The sequence below is a fragment of the Balaenoptera physalus genome, assembly GCF_965194825.1.
Source record: "Balaenoptera physalus genome assembly, chromosome: 4".
NCBI classification, from domain to species: Eukaryota; Metazoa; Chordata; class Mammalia; order Artiodactyla; family Balaenopteridae; genus Balaenoptera; species Balaenoptera physalus.
The window spans coordinates 11,762,280-11,778,655 of NC_138891.1; the positions used below are offsets into that span (position 1 = coordinate 11,762,280).

The window sequence follows — 16,376 nt, forward strand, 5'->3', positions numbered from 1 at the left end:
TGCTACCTTCTCTAGCTCGCAAATCACCACTTAACATTTTGCTAAGCAGTTACTCCCTGCTAAGAGAAGTGACTTGTAAAAAGCATCTTCATGTTTTCTTTCTGATCTTTTACTACATCCAGATTGACTCTGATTCCTGATGTAAATCATCTCAAACTGTCACAGACAATTCATTTGGGTCTTTAACATGGAGAAACTGTTTCCCATTTTTCTGTCTGACGAGGCTGGTGTTTGCCCTTCCTCCCACCTGCCCCTGTGTCTCTGTCCCACTTGCCCCAATGCCACACTCAGTTTTTGTGTTGCATTTTAGGTTGTGTGGACACTGAGGAAGCAGACATCTATCTGCTCATCGATGGCTCTGGGAACACCCAGGCCACGGACTTCCAGGAAATGAAGACCTTCCTTTCAGAGGTTGTAGGGATGTTCAACATCGCTCCCCAGAAGGTGCGAGTTGGGGCTGTCCAGTATGCTGACCGCTGGGACTTGGAATTTGAGATCAATAAATACACCAACAAGCATGATGTGGGAAAGGCCATCGAGAACATCAGGCAGCTGGGCGGGAACACAAACACAGGCGCAGCCTTGAACTTCACCCTGGGGCTGCTGCAGAAAGCAAAGAGGCAGCGGGAAAACAGAGTGCCATGCCACCTTGTTGTCCTGACCAACGGCATGTCCCAGGACAGCATCTTGGGGCCCGCAAACAGACTGAGAGAGGAGCTCATCCATGTCTATGCCATCGGGGTCAAGGAGGCCAACAAGACACAGCTGCGAGAAATCGCAGGCGAAGAGAAGCGGGTGTACTATGTGCATGACTTTGATGCCTTGAAAGACATAAGAAACCAGGTTGTTCAAGAAATCTGTGCCGAAGAAGGTAGGACTCCTTGCCTTTGGACTTCAGCTCCCAAATTGCTTTCCTGCAGTATTTTTTTTTTAATTGAAATATAGTTGATTTACAATGCTGTGTAACTTCTGCTGTACAGTTATACGTATATACACATTCTTTTTCATATTCTTTTCCATTATGGTTTACCACAGGATATTGAATATAGTTTCCTGTGCTGTACAGTAGGACCTTTTTGTTTATCCATCCTATACATAACAATTTGCATCTGTTTCCTGCAGTGTTTGATGCTGCAGGTGTGCAGAAACAGCATAAATGACCAAGCTGAGATTCATTGACTCGTGGAGCTGTTTATTATCCAGAACAAAATGAAGGGCCCGTTATAGTGTTGCTCTAATTATTATTATCTGAAGCATAAAAAGAATATTTCAGATTTATTTAAGTTGCTTTTTAATAAAATTTGTATGAAATCTTCTAGAGCTAGATAAGTAATTTTCAACTAGGGGTGATTTTTCCCCCTCAGGGGATGGTTGGCAATGTCTAGAGACAATTTTGGTGGTGATAACTAGGGGGTGCTAATTAATTAGCTTCTAATAAGTATTAATTAGCTTCTCCCCACAAATCCCTGTGAGGATAGATCTATGATTAGACACTGCCTGTGTAATATGATCGAATGATTTCTGGTTTTAAGGAGTACTACAGGTTTATTTAAACTGCGTTTTGATAAAACGTGTATGAAATCTTCTAGAGTTAGATCAGTAGTTTTCAACCAGGGGTGATTTTGCCCCCTTAGGGAATAGTTGGCAATGTCTAGAGACATTTTTGGTGGTCATAATTGGGGCAGCACTACTGGCATCTAACAGGTAGAGGGCAGGGATACTGCTAAACATCCTACAGTATCCTACAGTGCATGGACTGCCCTCCACAATACAAATTTTCCAGCCTACAATGTCAGTAGTGCTGAGGTTGAGAAACCCTGAGTTACATATTAAAGCAAATTACTAAATAACAAAGAGAATAGGCTCCCTCTCATTGCCTTCAATGCATTATTTACCTGATAACAGCCCTTACTAAGTACATGCTTAACTTACATATAGAATTATTTGTGTTTTGGGTTTTCCTGTTCACTCTTAATGTTTTTACACGAAGCCAACTTGAATAACCCATCTCCTTTCTCTTGTGTAGCCTGCAAAGAGATGAAGGCCGACATCATGTTTCTGGTGGACAGTTCTGGCAGTATAGGACTTGAAAACTTCATCAAAATGAAAACATTTATGAAAAACCTGGTGAACAAATCTCAGATTGGGGCAGATAGGGTGCAAATCGGTGTAGTCCAGTTCAGTGACATCAATAAGGAGGAGTTTCAGCTCAACAGATATATGTCCCAGGGGGAAATTTCAGATGCAATAGACCGAATGGCTCACATTGGAGAAACTACCTTGACTGGTAGCGCCCTGACCTTCGTGTCTCAGTACTTCAGCCCTGCCAAGGGGGCCCGGCCCAACGTCAGGAAGTTCCTCATCCTCATCACGGACGGTGAGGCTCAGGACATAGTCAAGGACCCAGCAGTGGCACTTCGGCAAGAAGGCATAATTATCTACTCCGTGGGGGTGTTTGGCTCCAATGTCACCCAGCTTGAGGAGATCAGTGGGAGGCCGGAGATGGTTTTTTATGTTAAGAATTTTGACATTCTGCAGCACATTGAAGACGACCTTGTTTTTGGAATATGCAGCCCCCATGAAGGTAGGCGTGGGCATGTTCACTATAGGGGGATTATCCAAATGCCACACATACATGTTAGTCGTTGTTTCTTGAACTAAGCAGACTACTATTTGAACATTGTATCCTAGTGGCTTTTGACCTGCTTATAGAAATGAAAGTTTCCTCAACAGAACTGTTAAATTAAACAGTAAGGAACAATTCTGATCCACCTAGATTCTTTCCCTTTTGTAGACAAAGCACTAGGGTGATGAATCCTCCATTTAAGGAAAATAGTATCATACTGGATTTTAGGTCTGGTTCCCTAGAAGCAGAAGCTGAGTCAGGGGTTCTTGTGGAAGCGATTTATTTATTTATTTATCTATTGCTTTTCCTTTTTTAAAAATTTTTTTGAAGTATAGTTGATTTACAATGTCGTGTTAGTTTCAGGTGTACAGCAAAGTGATTCAGTTATACATACATACATATATATGTTCTTTTTCAGTTTCTTTTTCCATATAGGTTATTATAAAATATTGAGTATAGTTCCCTGTGCTATACCGTAGGTCCTTGTTGGTTATCTATTTTATATATAGTAGTGCGTATATTTAATCCCAACCTCTTAATTTATCCCTTTCCCCCCCCCCCCGTCTTTGGTGACCATAAGTTTGTTTTCTGTCTCTGAGTTTGTTTTGTAAATAAGTTCATTTGTATCTTTTTCATTTTAAATTCCACGTATAAGTGATATCATATTATATTTGTCTTTCTCTGTCTGGCTTACTTCACTTAGTATGATAATCTCTAGGTCCATCCATGTTGCTGCAAATGGTATTATTTCATTCTTTTTATGGCTGAGTAATATTCCATTATATATATGGACATTTAGATTGTTCCTTGCCTCAACTATTGTAAACAGTGTTGCTATGAACATTGGGGTGCATGTATCTTTTCGAATTATGGTTACCTCTGGATTTATGCCCAGGAGTGGGATTGCAGCATCATACGGTAGCTCTATTTTTAGTTTTTTAAGGACTCTCCACACTGTTCTCCATAGTGGCTTCACCAATTTACATTGCCACCAACAATGTAAGAGGGTTCCCTTTTCTCCACACTTCTCCAGCATTCATTATTTGTAGACTTTTTGATTTATTGAGGAGGTGTTTTCAGAAGAGAAGTAAGGAAGGCAGCATAGGGCATGGGTAAGAGTTAAGCAAGGAGGTGGTCTCAGCTGGAGTCCAGATTCAGCCTCATCCCACGGGGAGCACTGAAGCATGAATTACATTACAGAGTCGGTTCCACCTTGAGGCAGGGGCTCAGCCTTGTATAATCTGAGTTTAGGGGCTACGTGTGGTCCACTGAGACAGGCAATAGAGGGGTATAACCTCCTGGGCAAGGTGTCTCCCCTTTGACCTAACATCCACTGTACATGTTTGTTCATTTTGCAATTTTTAAAAATCAATACTTACATAAAATGAGATAATCTTTGTAAAAACATGTTGATATTTATTAAATCCTATAAAGGAGGAATATAATATATGAACTTGAGCAATGGATGCTTCCAAGGAAATAAGTAGGGTAGTCACCAATGTGTTCCTAGGAGACTGCAGAGTAAGGGAAGTGATAAAACTTAGGTTCAGCAGAAAGAAATAAGGGACTGATTTATATTGCGACCCATGGGACTTGACGACAGGGGCATTCTGAAAAACCTCTATGAAGGAGATGGATCTTAATGGAATTTTGAAGGAAAAGAGGGACCTTGTTCTGTTGTTCAAATAACAGTTCTGGTCAACCCCCACTGGAAGTCTTGGTGACTGCGGTCTATATTTTGTGGCAAGAGGAATACACCTGGATTGCATGTCCTGGTAACTCCACCCAGAACAAATCTGACCTTTTTGAAGGGTGCCAGCTACTGAGCAGTCTACCCCCCAGCCCCCTGGGTAATCCAAGCAGGTCCCCTGGGCAGCCGAAGGCCAGAGGGACATAGTTTCTTCTTGTGTGGACCCAGACTTTCTGGAGAATTTGGTTACGGCTCTGTACACATGGTCTCTAGTTAGGGGAAAAGTGCATTGGCTTTAGGGTTTGCAACAGCCCTACCACGGAGCAATAAAGTGGCTGTCAAGGAAGGGAATGTGGTGAGCCTTGGAGGGGGTGGGGGGAATCCTCTCACAATTCCATTTCTCCAGAATGGATGAGTTAACATTTGGAACACACCTTCCTAAAGCCTGTAGAGAGATGGTGCTACATAGAGACTAAATCATTCACCATCTTACAATTCCACTTCTCCAGAATGAGTGAGTTGGAGTTTGGAACTCTGTACCTTGAGTTAGAATGTGATACACACATGGACTAATTGGGTCTTTCCTGCTTTACTTTTCCATGGCATTGACCCCACATTTAAAAAGTTAACGAGAAGTCATGCTAGGACCACTTGGTTGGGCCAAGTGTGAAATGGGCTTATTTTTATGACGAGGCCCAATCATGAAAACAGATAATGTCTTAAGAAAGTCAAAAAGGGAGAAAATGTAACTTTGAAAAGTTAATCATGAAAAAATTATACAGTGTTGCCAAATTCATTTTCATCTGGTCATTTCCCCAAGGTTCATCTTAAGAATAAAATCTCATGATCCCTGTGGCTTAAAATAAATAAACAAATTAGTGTAAATGAAAGCACATGTTGAATGTACCACTTACACAGGAAAATTCCCTCGGAATTTTGATTTTTTTTTTTTTTTGGTCCAAAAGCACTTGACATGTTTATCCCTGATGATCCTGTGACCCACCTTCCCACTCCCTTCCCAACCCCTGCAGTAGGCTTCACGTCACATCTGCCTTGCCCTAAAAGCCACCTACATGAGCATTACTATGTACTGGCAGCACAAATGCATGTGTGTTGTGTCTGGTGTCCAGGGAGCGGACATGCCAATGTACAGCTTGATCCTATGGAGAGGAGACACTGGCATTTAAAAAACAGATGGGGGAGGGGAGTCCTGCATGATGTGCAAGCTAATCTCGTCCAGTTTTCCTTTCTCCTCCTCCTTCAGAATGCAAGCGCATTGAAGTTTTAGACATCGTGTTTGTAATTGACAACTCTGGCAGCATTGACCATGATGAGTATAATATCATGAAGGACTTCATGATTGACTTGGTGAAAAAAGCTGATGTGGACAAGAATCATGTCCGGTTTGGGGCTCTGAAGTACGCGGATGACCCAGAGGTGCTGTTTTATCTGGATAAGCTTGGCACAAAATGGGAGGTGATCTCGGAGCTCCAAAATGACCAGCCCATGGGGGGCAACACTTACACCGCCAAGGCCCTGGGCTTCTCAGACCACATGTTCACTGAAGCCCGGGGCAGCCGCCTGCACAAGGGGGTCCCCCAGGTCCTCATCGTAATCACCGATGGGGAATCCCATGATGCCGATAAGCTCAATGCCACAGCCAAGGCCTTGCGGGACAAGGGCATCCTTGTCCTGGCCGTGGGGATCGCTGGTGCCAACCCCGTGGAGCTGCTGGCCATGGCAGGATCAAGTGACAAGTACTTCTTCGTGGAAACTTTTGGAGGCCTGAAGGGGATATTTTCAGATGTGTCCGCCAGTGTGTGTAACTCTTCAAAAGTAGGTAAGATTCGTCCATTAAGTTTTTTATTATCAGCAGAGGTCCAAATAAGGGAGAAACCAAAGAGAAGGGGCACTGAGGGTTCTGCAGAAGTTCCCACATTGTGGAATCTCAGGTTGGAAAGACATCAAGGATGTTTCATTTGGCCTTCCACAACATTTCCACTCACTTCTGCTAAAACTCTTCCAACGATGGAAAATTCGGCATTTCGAACAGGCTTTATTTATTGGAACACAAATGTGTTTACATGCACTTTCACCCACTAGTTCTTCTTCTTGTTCTTTACACAAGAAATCAAATCCCTCTCTTCCTAAGAACAAGCGACCACTGCTAGAAGTTCTCTCTCCTCCATTCTGGAAGTCCCCTGTGCCTTCACCCATTTCTGTTATGGCACAAGGTCATTTGCAATATGGAGCCCAATGTTAAGCACTCGGTTTTAGCCTCAGATGTTTCCAGAGAAGAGTGTGAGCAGGACTTCTTTTGCCCTGGATGCTGTGTTTCTAGTCCAGCAGCTGGAAATTGCATTGCTGTATGTATGTGTGTATGTATGCATTCATTCATTCATTCAGCTGCCACTTTACACTTTTGTTTCAAAGGGAGACTGTGGTTTATTAAAATTCCTTAGTATTTCTATTAGGATGTGCTTTACTAAAAATACCAAGTATTTTTTATTAGATGAATTAATATTAATCAAGGATTTCAATATCTTGGTGCAGTTCCTTTTAAAATTTATTTAACTTTCCTGTTTTTCATATGCCTTGCCTCCTGAGAATGCAGCTACTGTCTTTTTCTTTCACAAAACTAACAAAATCCATCTGGATCTCACTGAAAACTGGGATGAATCTCTTACTTTCTGTTGGCCAATGTCTAAAAATCAATCTGCCCTTTTCAAGTCCACTGTAGAAGTTGAAATTGAATTTTTATACTGAAAGTTTTCCCTTGGGCACTGAAACAAAGGAATTTAATGAACTAACCAATTCCCAAAGGATCTGTTTACTCTATATTTTATCTCTTCCTTGCTTATCTCGGCTACAGGAATCTCAGACACCTTTAACATTTTCTGAGGTTAAAATGAGAATTAATAAAGTTAGTTCAATGGTGAGCTCTCTGGGGAATTCAAGGAAATGATAATGCTTTCCAGAAGACTAAGGAACACACATGAGCTCGTGCCAAGCATAACTCATTCACTGGCAACGGCCTTTCACATTCTTTTTGTTAATTTGCTGTGTTAAGACAAGGGAAGCCTCTCTAAACCACAGTGCATTGTTCAAAAACATTTTTCTCAAGTAGACATTTTTGCCTGTATACACCAGAAAGTGGGCTGATTAAGAAACAAAACTGACTAGATATAGTCTGGAAGTCATGATTCTCAAAGCTCAATTTGCCCTAAGAAACTAGAAAAGCACTTATTGGCTCAACTGGCCAGCAAGACCAAGCCAATAATACAGACCATCTCTCTCTTGTTTGCATCCCTAAATGGAGGTGTGTTTTTTCTTGCTATGCTGCTACTGTCACTGAGCTTTCTGGAAGAGTTAAAGCTAGATTGCAGGTGAGAACAATATTTCTGTGACACCACACCCATTTCTCTGACATCTCGGTGTGAGACCAAATGGAAAAGCCAAGAGAAGCCTAAAAGGACGTGGGAATTGTATATGCCTCATGCTGCCTTTATAACCAATTGTTTGTTTTTGTTTCCTCTCCAATTAATGGGACCACAGGGTGGCTTAAGCTAAGAAACCACCTTCAGAAATAGCATTTCTCTGTAGCTGGAAACGTTTGACTTCTGCTGGGTTAGAGAAAGAATAAAAATCTGATTTTGTTGCTGTGTACTTTGTAGATTGTGAAATTGAAAAAGTAGACCTCGTGTTCCTCATGGATGGTTCGAATAGCATTCATCCAGATGACTTCAAGAAGATGAAGAAATTCTTGGCATCTGTCGTTCAAGACTTCGATGTCAGTGTCAACAGAGTGCGTATAGGAGCTGCCCAGTTCAGCCACACTTACCGGCCGGAGTTTCCACTGGGAACTTTCATCGGCAAAAAGGAGATCTCCTTTCAGATTGAAAACATCCAGCAGATCTTTGGATACACGTACATTGGCTCTGCTCTCCGGCAGGTAGGGCACTACTTCCAGCCGGACATGGGCAGCCGGATAAACACAGGTACCCCGCAGGTGCTGCTGGTCCTCACAGATGGCCAGTCCCAAGACGAAGTGGCTCAGGCCGCCGAAGAGCTGAGACACAAAGGGATCAACATTTACTCCGTGGGCATAGGGGATGTGGATGACCAGCAGCTCGTTCAGATCACCGGGACCGCCGATAAAAAACTGACAGTTCACAACTTTGACGAACTGAAAAAGGTCAAGAAGAGGATCGTTCGCAACATCTGTACCTCGGGGGTACAGAGCAGTGAGTATTGAAAGTGTCCTTCGTGTTTGTTCCTTCCCTGGGGCTGGTGGGAAAATGTAGATTTGTGCCTCTGGATTTCAAATGAAACTTTTCACTGTTATCAAGTATTTTGTGTGACTTGTGGATTAAGAAACAGGATATTGGAGAGACTCTGTCCTTTTTTCTCCCCGTCTCCTGGGAGTACATGCCCCTTCTGTGAATGGGAATGCCTCAGCTTCCGAAGGTGTGAGGAGAAGGCCGTTGTTTACACTCTCGTTGGTTTCAGAGGCTGCGGAATGTGTTCCAAAGAAATGAACTATTTGACAGACTTGGGTTGCCTGGCAACGGGGCTGCCAAGTGCTGCCACAGGTAGGGAGGGAACATATGTAGAGGTTTAGAGCTTTGTTATGAAACTTCACTGCAGGAGTTGGTGAATATCTTCTTAAAAATTAGCACATTTTGACATTTTTCCAATAGATGGAAAGAAAGGTCTTCAAGGATAAATAACTGTTTCTATTTTTATAAAAGTTCTGACTGGGTTAGCTGTGATTCTGTATAACTACCTGTGTATTACAACTAACCCTGGATTTCCACCCGGGAGAGGAAGGCTGCATGGTTGCTAAGAGGCAGCTCTGGAAATGGTCAGTTAACTGGTCTGCAAATCCCCACTCCATGGCCATTTTTTCTTGGACAAGTGGCTTAACTTTTCTAAGTTTAAAATTTTCTCCTCTGTAAAATGTGAATGACAGAACACCTAGTTCAGAAGATCATTGTGAAGATGAAACGAGAAAATGCATATGTAACGTTACTTTGAATAAACATGACACCTGGGATGCCATTATAGAGTTACTTCACTTTTGTCTACCGTTGACCCATTCAGTTTATTCATGGGGGTCAGCTCTTCCCTTGCCCTCAGTCACTTTCAGGAAATAAGTGAACCTCTTCTTGGTGATGAATATGTCCATCCCCGTGGGACTATTCAAACGTCATGCTCCATGAAGTTTACTGCGCTTTCCCTGCCACAGGCCACTCACCATGACAGAAGCGACTACACACGATTGGCATTTTATCCATTGTTCCCCACCTCCCACTTCTGCCCCCTTCTCCCAGGCCCTGCCTTCTTCTTACTGACCATGGTTTCTGGCCTCTCCAGAATGGGCTGGGGAAGGGAGAGGAGCCAGAGAGATTCAGGAAAGTTCCTACTTGATGGTGCTTTTCAGGACTTCGTTTTCTCAGTAACCCATGTCTAAAGCTGGGCCCATTCATGAATGTTTCAATGACTTCCCCTCCTGCCCCCCCACCAAAGCACATTTGTCAGGGCATCACTGTCTCTCCACCATAGCTCCCTTAAGGACGGAGAGCATCTCTCAATTCCAGATGTTCCCTTATGCTTTTCTCAGCCTCTGGGCATCTAGTGATGCCTCCAGCTTTATCTGCTGCCAGCTCTTTGCCCCTCCAGGTGGCCTTCTTGGATGGGAGATCAGAGGAGCCCAACACAGCTCTTTCTTACATACAGCCATATCACCTCCATGGGAAACAATTATATGTCAATTTCCCCAGTAAAGACTGGAAGTTCCAGCCCCCCAGTGTGGGTGCCTCTCCTTTGCAGAGAACAGCGTGCCATCGTGTCTCATTCTTTAGAATTTCTAGGCTGTGTCATCTCCAAGTTACCTCTCAAATCTCCTCTCTCTTGACTTAAAGAGGACGTTACCTCCTCTCCTTGTGTGTTTGTGTGCTTGCAGGGAGAGACCTCATGGCACACCAACCATCCTCTCCAAAAGTGCTCCTCTAAACTCCAAGCTCAAACCTTTTATAAGACCCAGTGTGTGAGCCAAAGGTTAAGAGTCCTGTCATTGGTCAGGAACTATTGCCTTTGTAAATTCCACTCTACTTTCCCCCCATACTTTGGAATGTGCCTGGTGACCTCAGCCAAACCTTCCACATGACTTTCCATTTTCACATGAAATACCCATTTCCAATTATTAGGCAGAAAATGATCCTGGAACCATCTAGTCTGTCCTAGAGAGGGTGAAAGAAAACCATGTGGAAAGTCAAAACAGCAGTCATGAATGTATAAATAAATAAATAAACAAATAAGGAAAGTACCCTATAAAGATAAACTTGAAGTGATTAGTATAGCAAACAAGAATGTGTGAGGCCTTTGTAGCCAAGCCTGGGCTGAGGACTAATGAGGCTAGAGTGATAAAGCTGATAAAGCTTCAAAAGGCTGTGCAGACATAGCAGAGGATACAAGCTCCTCTTAAACGATAAACCCCTAAATCAAGAAAATCAGACAGTAGCTTGGTGTGTCTCAAAGCAAACCAGATTCAGAGCCTGAACATCCAGCTTTGCTTCTTATTAAAATATGCACCACTTTGGAGAGGTCACTAGCCTTTCTTACTTTTTTCATTTGTGCAGTTAAATCATCTCTGTTTCTCTGATTGTACTTAGGATTCAATTTATGAGAAAGAATGGTCAGCTGCATGGAGATATGAGGGAAGAATCAGTATTTCTTGTGCATCTGTGTAGGCTCAAGCATTTTAAAGTGTTTTAAATGCATTATCTCATTAAACTCTCAAACCCTCTGTGGTTTGGTTTCATTCCCATTTATAAATGAGAAACTAGGGCTCTAAGGAATATTGGTAACCTGACCCAGATCATACAGGAGGCAACAAAGTAAGCAAATTTTGAAACCTAGGTCTGTCTGATTCCAATCCATTTGTGGGTTGTTAAATAAGCTGCCAGTTCTCTTGATATAATTGCTGTCTAGGTTATCTGATGCTTACATTATAAATGATGTGCTTCAACAGTTAATAGCTGAAACTTATTAAGACATCATGCATGGGTTTATATCTCAAAAGTTGCTGCTCCCTAAGGAAGCCACTCGCTGCTAAGCTGTCACTTCCAACAGCACAATCTAACACTTGTAACCTGCATGATCTGGCATCACTAGACACCCTGGAGATGGTGAAATAAGGTCGTTCAGCGTAGGAGCTCCAGACAGGCCTGGATCTGATTCCCACATGCGAGATCCACCATAATAACTATGAGACCTCGGGCCAGCTTCTCTAAGTCACAGCTTCCCCTTCTGCAAAATGAGAATTAGAAGCACTTCTACTTATTCTGTGTTTCATAAGGACACGTGAGGAATGCATGGGAAGTGTGTATAAATGTTCAGCATGTCTTGTTAACTTTCACAGCGTATTACAGAGGGTATCTTGAAGTGATCTCATTAATACAGGTACATGGAGTGATGGGGTAGTTTAGTTCACAGAAGGACAGTGTACCAAGAGTTCCTTGGTTCAGGAGCTTTAATAGTTTAGCAACATTTCAGAGCCATATTCCAATTTAATGCCTCAACATGCATCAAATTCCCCTAAACAACTAAACTCCAAAGTCTGTTTTCTTATCTTCATTCATGCTTATTCTGATTTTTCTTGGAGTCTGCCTATTCTGACCACCCAAAGGAGACCCCAGGCAGTTTTCAGGATATGGACTTGCTGCCTTTTCTGGTGTGGAGCCATGACTGGGTAGCAAAAGAATCGAGAGTACCTCTCATCTTTTACATCATCATGGAAGATGAGTCAAAAAGGAGATTCAGCAAAAGGCCAGTCTGATGAAGATGAAGTAGACACACCCTCAGGAACTGACTCAAGGAATGTGGGAAATATAAGGAAAAAATAGATGGTCATTTCCAACTTTTCTTGACAAATCTCTTTATGTTCCTGTCTTAATAGCGTTCTCTAGAAAGCAGAGCTTAAAGCACAGTTTATGTGCTAATACTCCAGTGGGAGTACAGTCCCAGGGAAGTAAGAGTGAGTGGAAGGAAGTGATACAGGAAAAAGAAAAGTACATACAAGATGTACATTACCAAGCTAGCTACAGCTTTTGAGAAAGCATCACTGGTACATTGGTCCTGCAGAACATCACCCAGGGAAGCCTCAGAACCACTGCACAGACCAGCCCATCAGGGGGAATAAAGGCTGGTTATCGGCCGGTTCCTTCCTATCTACTGCCTCTCACTGGTCAGAGTTCACCCCATGGAGACTTACTCTCCCACCCTACTGCATCGCACTACCAGCCCTTTGGAAAACCAGATACGGGGCCAGCAGTGCGTTGTATCTGTGGCTGAAGTAGTGGAAGGGGCCAGAGCTCCCGTGAGTTCAGTTGGGTTGGACGTGGGCACCAGAGTCATTGAGGACCTACAGCAGTGAAAATGATGGAGGCCGTGTCAAAGCCTGCCCACTCCCCATAGTGTGGGAGACCCAGCGATGGCGGCTGCCGAGGCTCTCCAGTGGACAAATGTCCAACTCCTGGGTGTGTGTGCGGCCGGGGCCGGAGTAAGGCAGAAGCAATCTGGGAGGTATATAAACTAGGTCTTGACCTAACTATATTTTCTAGATCATTCTATCTCTTTTTTTATCTAAGATATCCCCTTCTTTCAAATCTCCAAAGAAATTTTTCTCTTATCCCAGGTAATAACAGTCAACAGCCCGACTTTGCCCTTTTCTCAAAAATCTTTTGAGAAAAGGGCAAAAATCTCAAAAATCTGTCTTCTAATCTTATAAATATACCCTACCATATTGACAGTATTTCTTTCTTTTCTTAAAAATTTTATTGAAGTATAGTTGCTTTGCAATGTTGTGTTAATTTCTGCTATACAGCAAAGTGATTCAGTTATACATACATATATATATATATTCTTTTTCATATTCTTTTCCATTATGGTTTATTACAGGACATTGAATATAGTTCCCTGTGCTGTACAGTAGGTCCTTGTTGTTTATCTACTTTATATATAGTAGTTTGTATCTGCTAATCCAATTTATCCCTCCCCTATCCCCTTCCCCCTTTGGTAACCATAAGTTTGTTCTCTGTGTCTGTGAGTCTGTTTCATAAATATGTTCATTTGTTTGACAGTATTTCTTAATACTAAAAATCTGCCATCATTAACTCCAATTATGGACTTTCTTTATAAGTCAGATAATTAAAATCAGCTTTGGGGTTTAGCAGGAGACCATTACTGTCTAGTTCAATCCTTTTTTTCTGTTCTTTTGTATTTTTATTTTGAAATATATAATCTTCTTATTTTTATAGACAAGAAAATTAATGCCCGGAGAGGTTAAGAGATTTGGCAGAAGTTATTTGGTAGTAACACAGCAGTGACCTGTACAGGACTAAAACTAAACTCTGCCTCCCCAATCCAGGGTTCCACACTGCTATTTGGCAAATTCTCAGAGTACTGGTTTACTTGTGTTTATCACCCTCTGTAGCCAGTCCCATGGATTACCTTCTTAATTTCCCTTGCATTTATTATCCCCTTTTGATTCCCACTCCTGCTATTCTATTGATACTACAATCCTTCATTATTTCTCTTTGGAAATCCACTTTTAGCCTTCTTCCTAGCCCACTTCCAAAATCATCCCTGCCTCTTCAAAGGCCTCTTAATTTGAGGGCAGATGTCCTGCAGAGTCTGCAAGGCCATTCCATGATTTGCATGGCCCACTCTCTGTAATTGTATGTACTTGTAGACATATGACTGCCACCTCTGGACTTGTTCCCCAAATTCCATTCCTTTGATCACATTATCATGGACTCATTTGTCAATTTGAATTAGTTAAATAAACACCAGGAACTTGTTTACTAGAGTTTATAATCTCAGTAAACTAGACAAAAAGTTAAAACACTTTATTTTTAAAGGGGACAGTTCCCAGGAACACTCAATGACATTTTGGCATATTTGCCAATGTTTGTTTTTTCACAAGAGACTGTTCTCCTTGAAGGCAGTAATGTGTTTTGGTAAATGAATGGTTTTCTGTCCAGGGATTAAAACAATGTTCATCCAAGAGTGAAACTTTCAATCTCAAAATAGAAATGAAAGGATATAGATTTAAGAGGAAGCTTGGAAAGGACATATTCTAGTGCTTCCTTCTGACTAGTTTCTTTTTTTTATCTCACTTTCTGAATATTGGAGAAGACATTTTCTAATTAAGTACAGTAAAATAAGAAAACTCACCTTTCAGATGTTTTGGTGACTTTGATTTACCTCAAATGTCATGGTGAAAATTGATTATCAAATAAGGTTTCTTCTCCCTCACCCAACTCTTTTATCATTAAAAGTGAATCAAGTTCCTGTCCGTTGTTTTAAGAACTGAAACTGATATTTTGGTTTCAAAGACTTGCAAATGCCCAACTGACCAGTGTGTCTGGAAGGCGGGCGTTTGTCTACACAACAAATATCTGAAAAACTGCTTCTCTAAATAATGCAAATTAAAAATAAACATCCCTATGCCTTATTTTACCAAGCAAGCTGTGTGTGTGTGGAATTTGCTGGAAAAGGTTGAAGTTTCTAGTCAACCTAAAAGTTCTTGAAAAAAGAGTATATATGTCATAGGATTTTACCCTTCTCATTATCTTCCTGTTAGGAGGCTCAGCTTAAAATTTCAAGCCCTTGTAGTTTCTCCGGTGCTTAAATGTCTCTAGAGTTAATAAGGATGAGAGCAAAGCACTTTAAACGCAATGCTTCTCTAAGTATTTCTTAAACTCCAAAATAGCAATGGCTTTGGCTTCCTGAGTGGCTGAGCTCTGAACACAAAGCTTTCTTTGACATGGTTGAATATGGATAATTCGGTACCCAGTTTCTTCACTTGAAGGACTCCAACCAAGCAAGATCTCAAAGGATCTCACGGAGTCTCTGTTTTTCTTTTTACTTTTTCTTTTCTGAGTGGATGTTAGGAGACAAAAAGAGGAATCAAAGATTCTTTTCAGAAAGATAAATCATCAAAATCATTCCTTTAGGAGTCTTTTGTGTTTTATTTTTTCTAAATTACTTTCTCTATTCAAGTGTTTTAATATTTCCCTTATAATTATAATTTAATATTTGTTGAATGACCTCAGTTATAAATAGCATGATATGAATTTCCTATTTTAGACTGTTAACATTTCCACAACATATTTCAGCTATTTAAGTGACTACATAGCTTTTTCAATGGACACAATGAAATCTTTCAGAACTTCATTATAGAATCATCTAGATTTTATAGATGCTAAAAAAATAACACTTTTTTAAAGAAAAAAAAGTGAAAGAGTGATTCTGAGCCTCTTCCATTATTCACTCATGCTCTTTCTTTTTTTCCACCTTTATAACTGGGACAGAAACAAGAATTCCAAGTCCTGTGATTCAGACATGACATCCAAGTCAAATAAAGCTATTTGTTAGTCTAATAAGATATGCTTTTCCCTTGAATCCTAGATTGCTTTGTGGACATTGTGGTGGGATTTGACATCTCTACTCAGCAGAATGGGCAGACTTTGCTTGAAGGTCAGCCTTGGATGGAAACTTACCTTCCAGACATCTTACGTGCCATCAGTTCCCTTAGTGGGGTAAGCTGTGAGGTGGGCACGGAGACTCAGGTTAGTGTGGCTTTTCAAGTGACCAATGCCATGGAAAAATATTCCCCCAAGTTTGAGATCTACAGTGAAAACATACTGAACAGCTTGAAGGATGTAACAGTTAAAAGACCATCTCTTCTCAACACAAACCTCTTGAGTTCTCTGTGGGGTGCATTTCAGAATAAATCAGCTGCTCGGGGAAAGGTAACTTGGTTTTATTTTATTTATTGGCCTTTGGTGCAATGACTTCCTTTTTACTCATTTTACTTTTTTGAATACTTTCCTAGGTGGTTCTCTTATTTTCAGATGGATTGGATGATGATGTTGAAAAACTTGAACAAAAATCTGATGAACTCAGAAAAGAAGGTACCAAGCCTGGGGAGGACTGAGAAAGGAGTGTTGATGAACTTTATAATCTCAAAACTCATTTCTAACTCTTACATTT

General features: G+C 41.4%; 1 protein-coding gene across 2 annotated transcripts in view; it reads left to right on the forward strand.

The window, feature by feature from the left end:
• COL6A6 (collagen type VI alpha 6 chain) overlaps positions 1 to 16,376 on the forward strand; it is a 171,656-nt gene that overhangs the window by 56,901 nt on the left and 98,379 nt on the right. For both annotated transcript variants that reach the window (XM_082459201.1, XM_082459200.1), the window contains exons 5-10: positions 311 to 871; positions 2,027 to 2,584; positions 5,581 to 6,156; positions 7,991 to 8,560; positions 15,792 to 16,135; positions 16,219 to 16,297. In XM_082459201.1, coding sequence (XP_082315327.1) covers positions 311 to 871; positions 2,027 to 2,584; positions 5,581 to 6,156; positions 7,991 to 8,560; positions 15,792 to 16,135; positions 16,219 to 16,297 — 2,688 coding nt within the window. The remainder of the gene's footprint in view (positions 1 to 310; positions 872 to 2,026; positions 2,585 to 5,580; positions 6,157 to 7,990; positions 8,561 to 15,791; positions 16,136 to 16,218; positions 16,298 to 16,376) is intronic.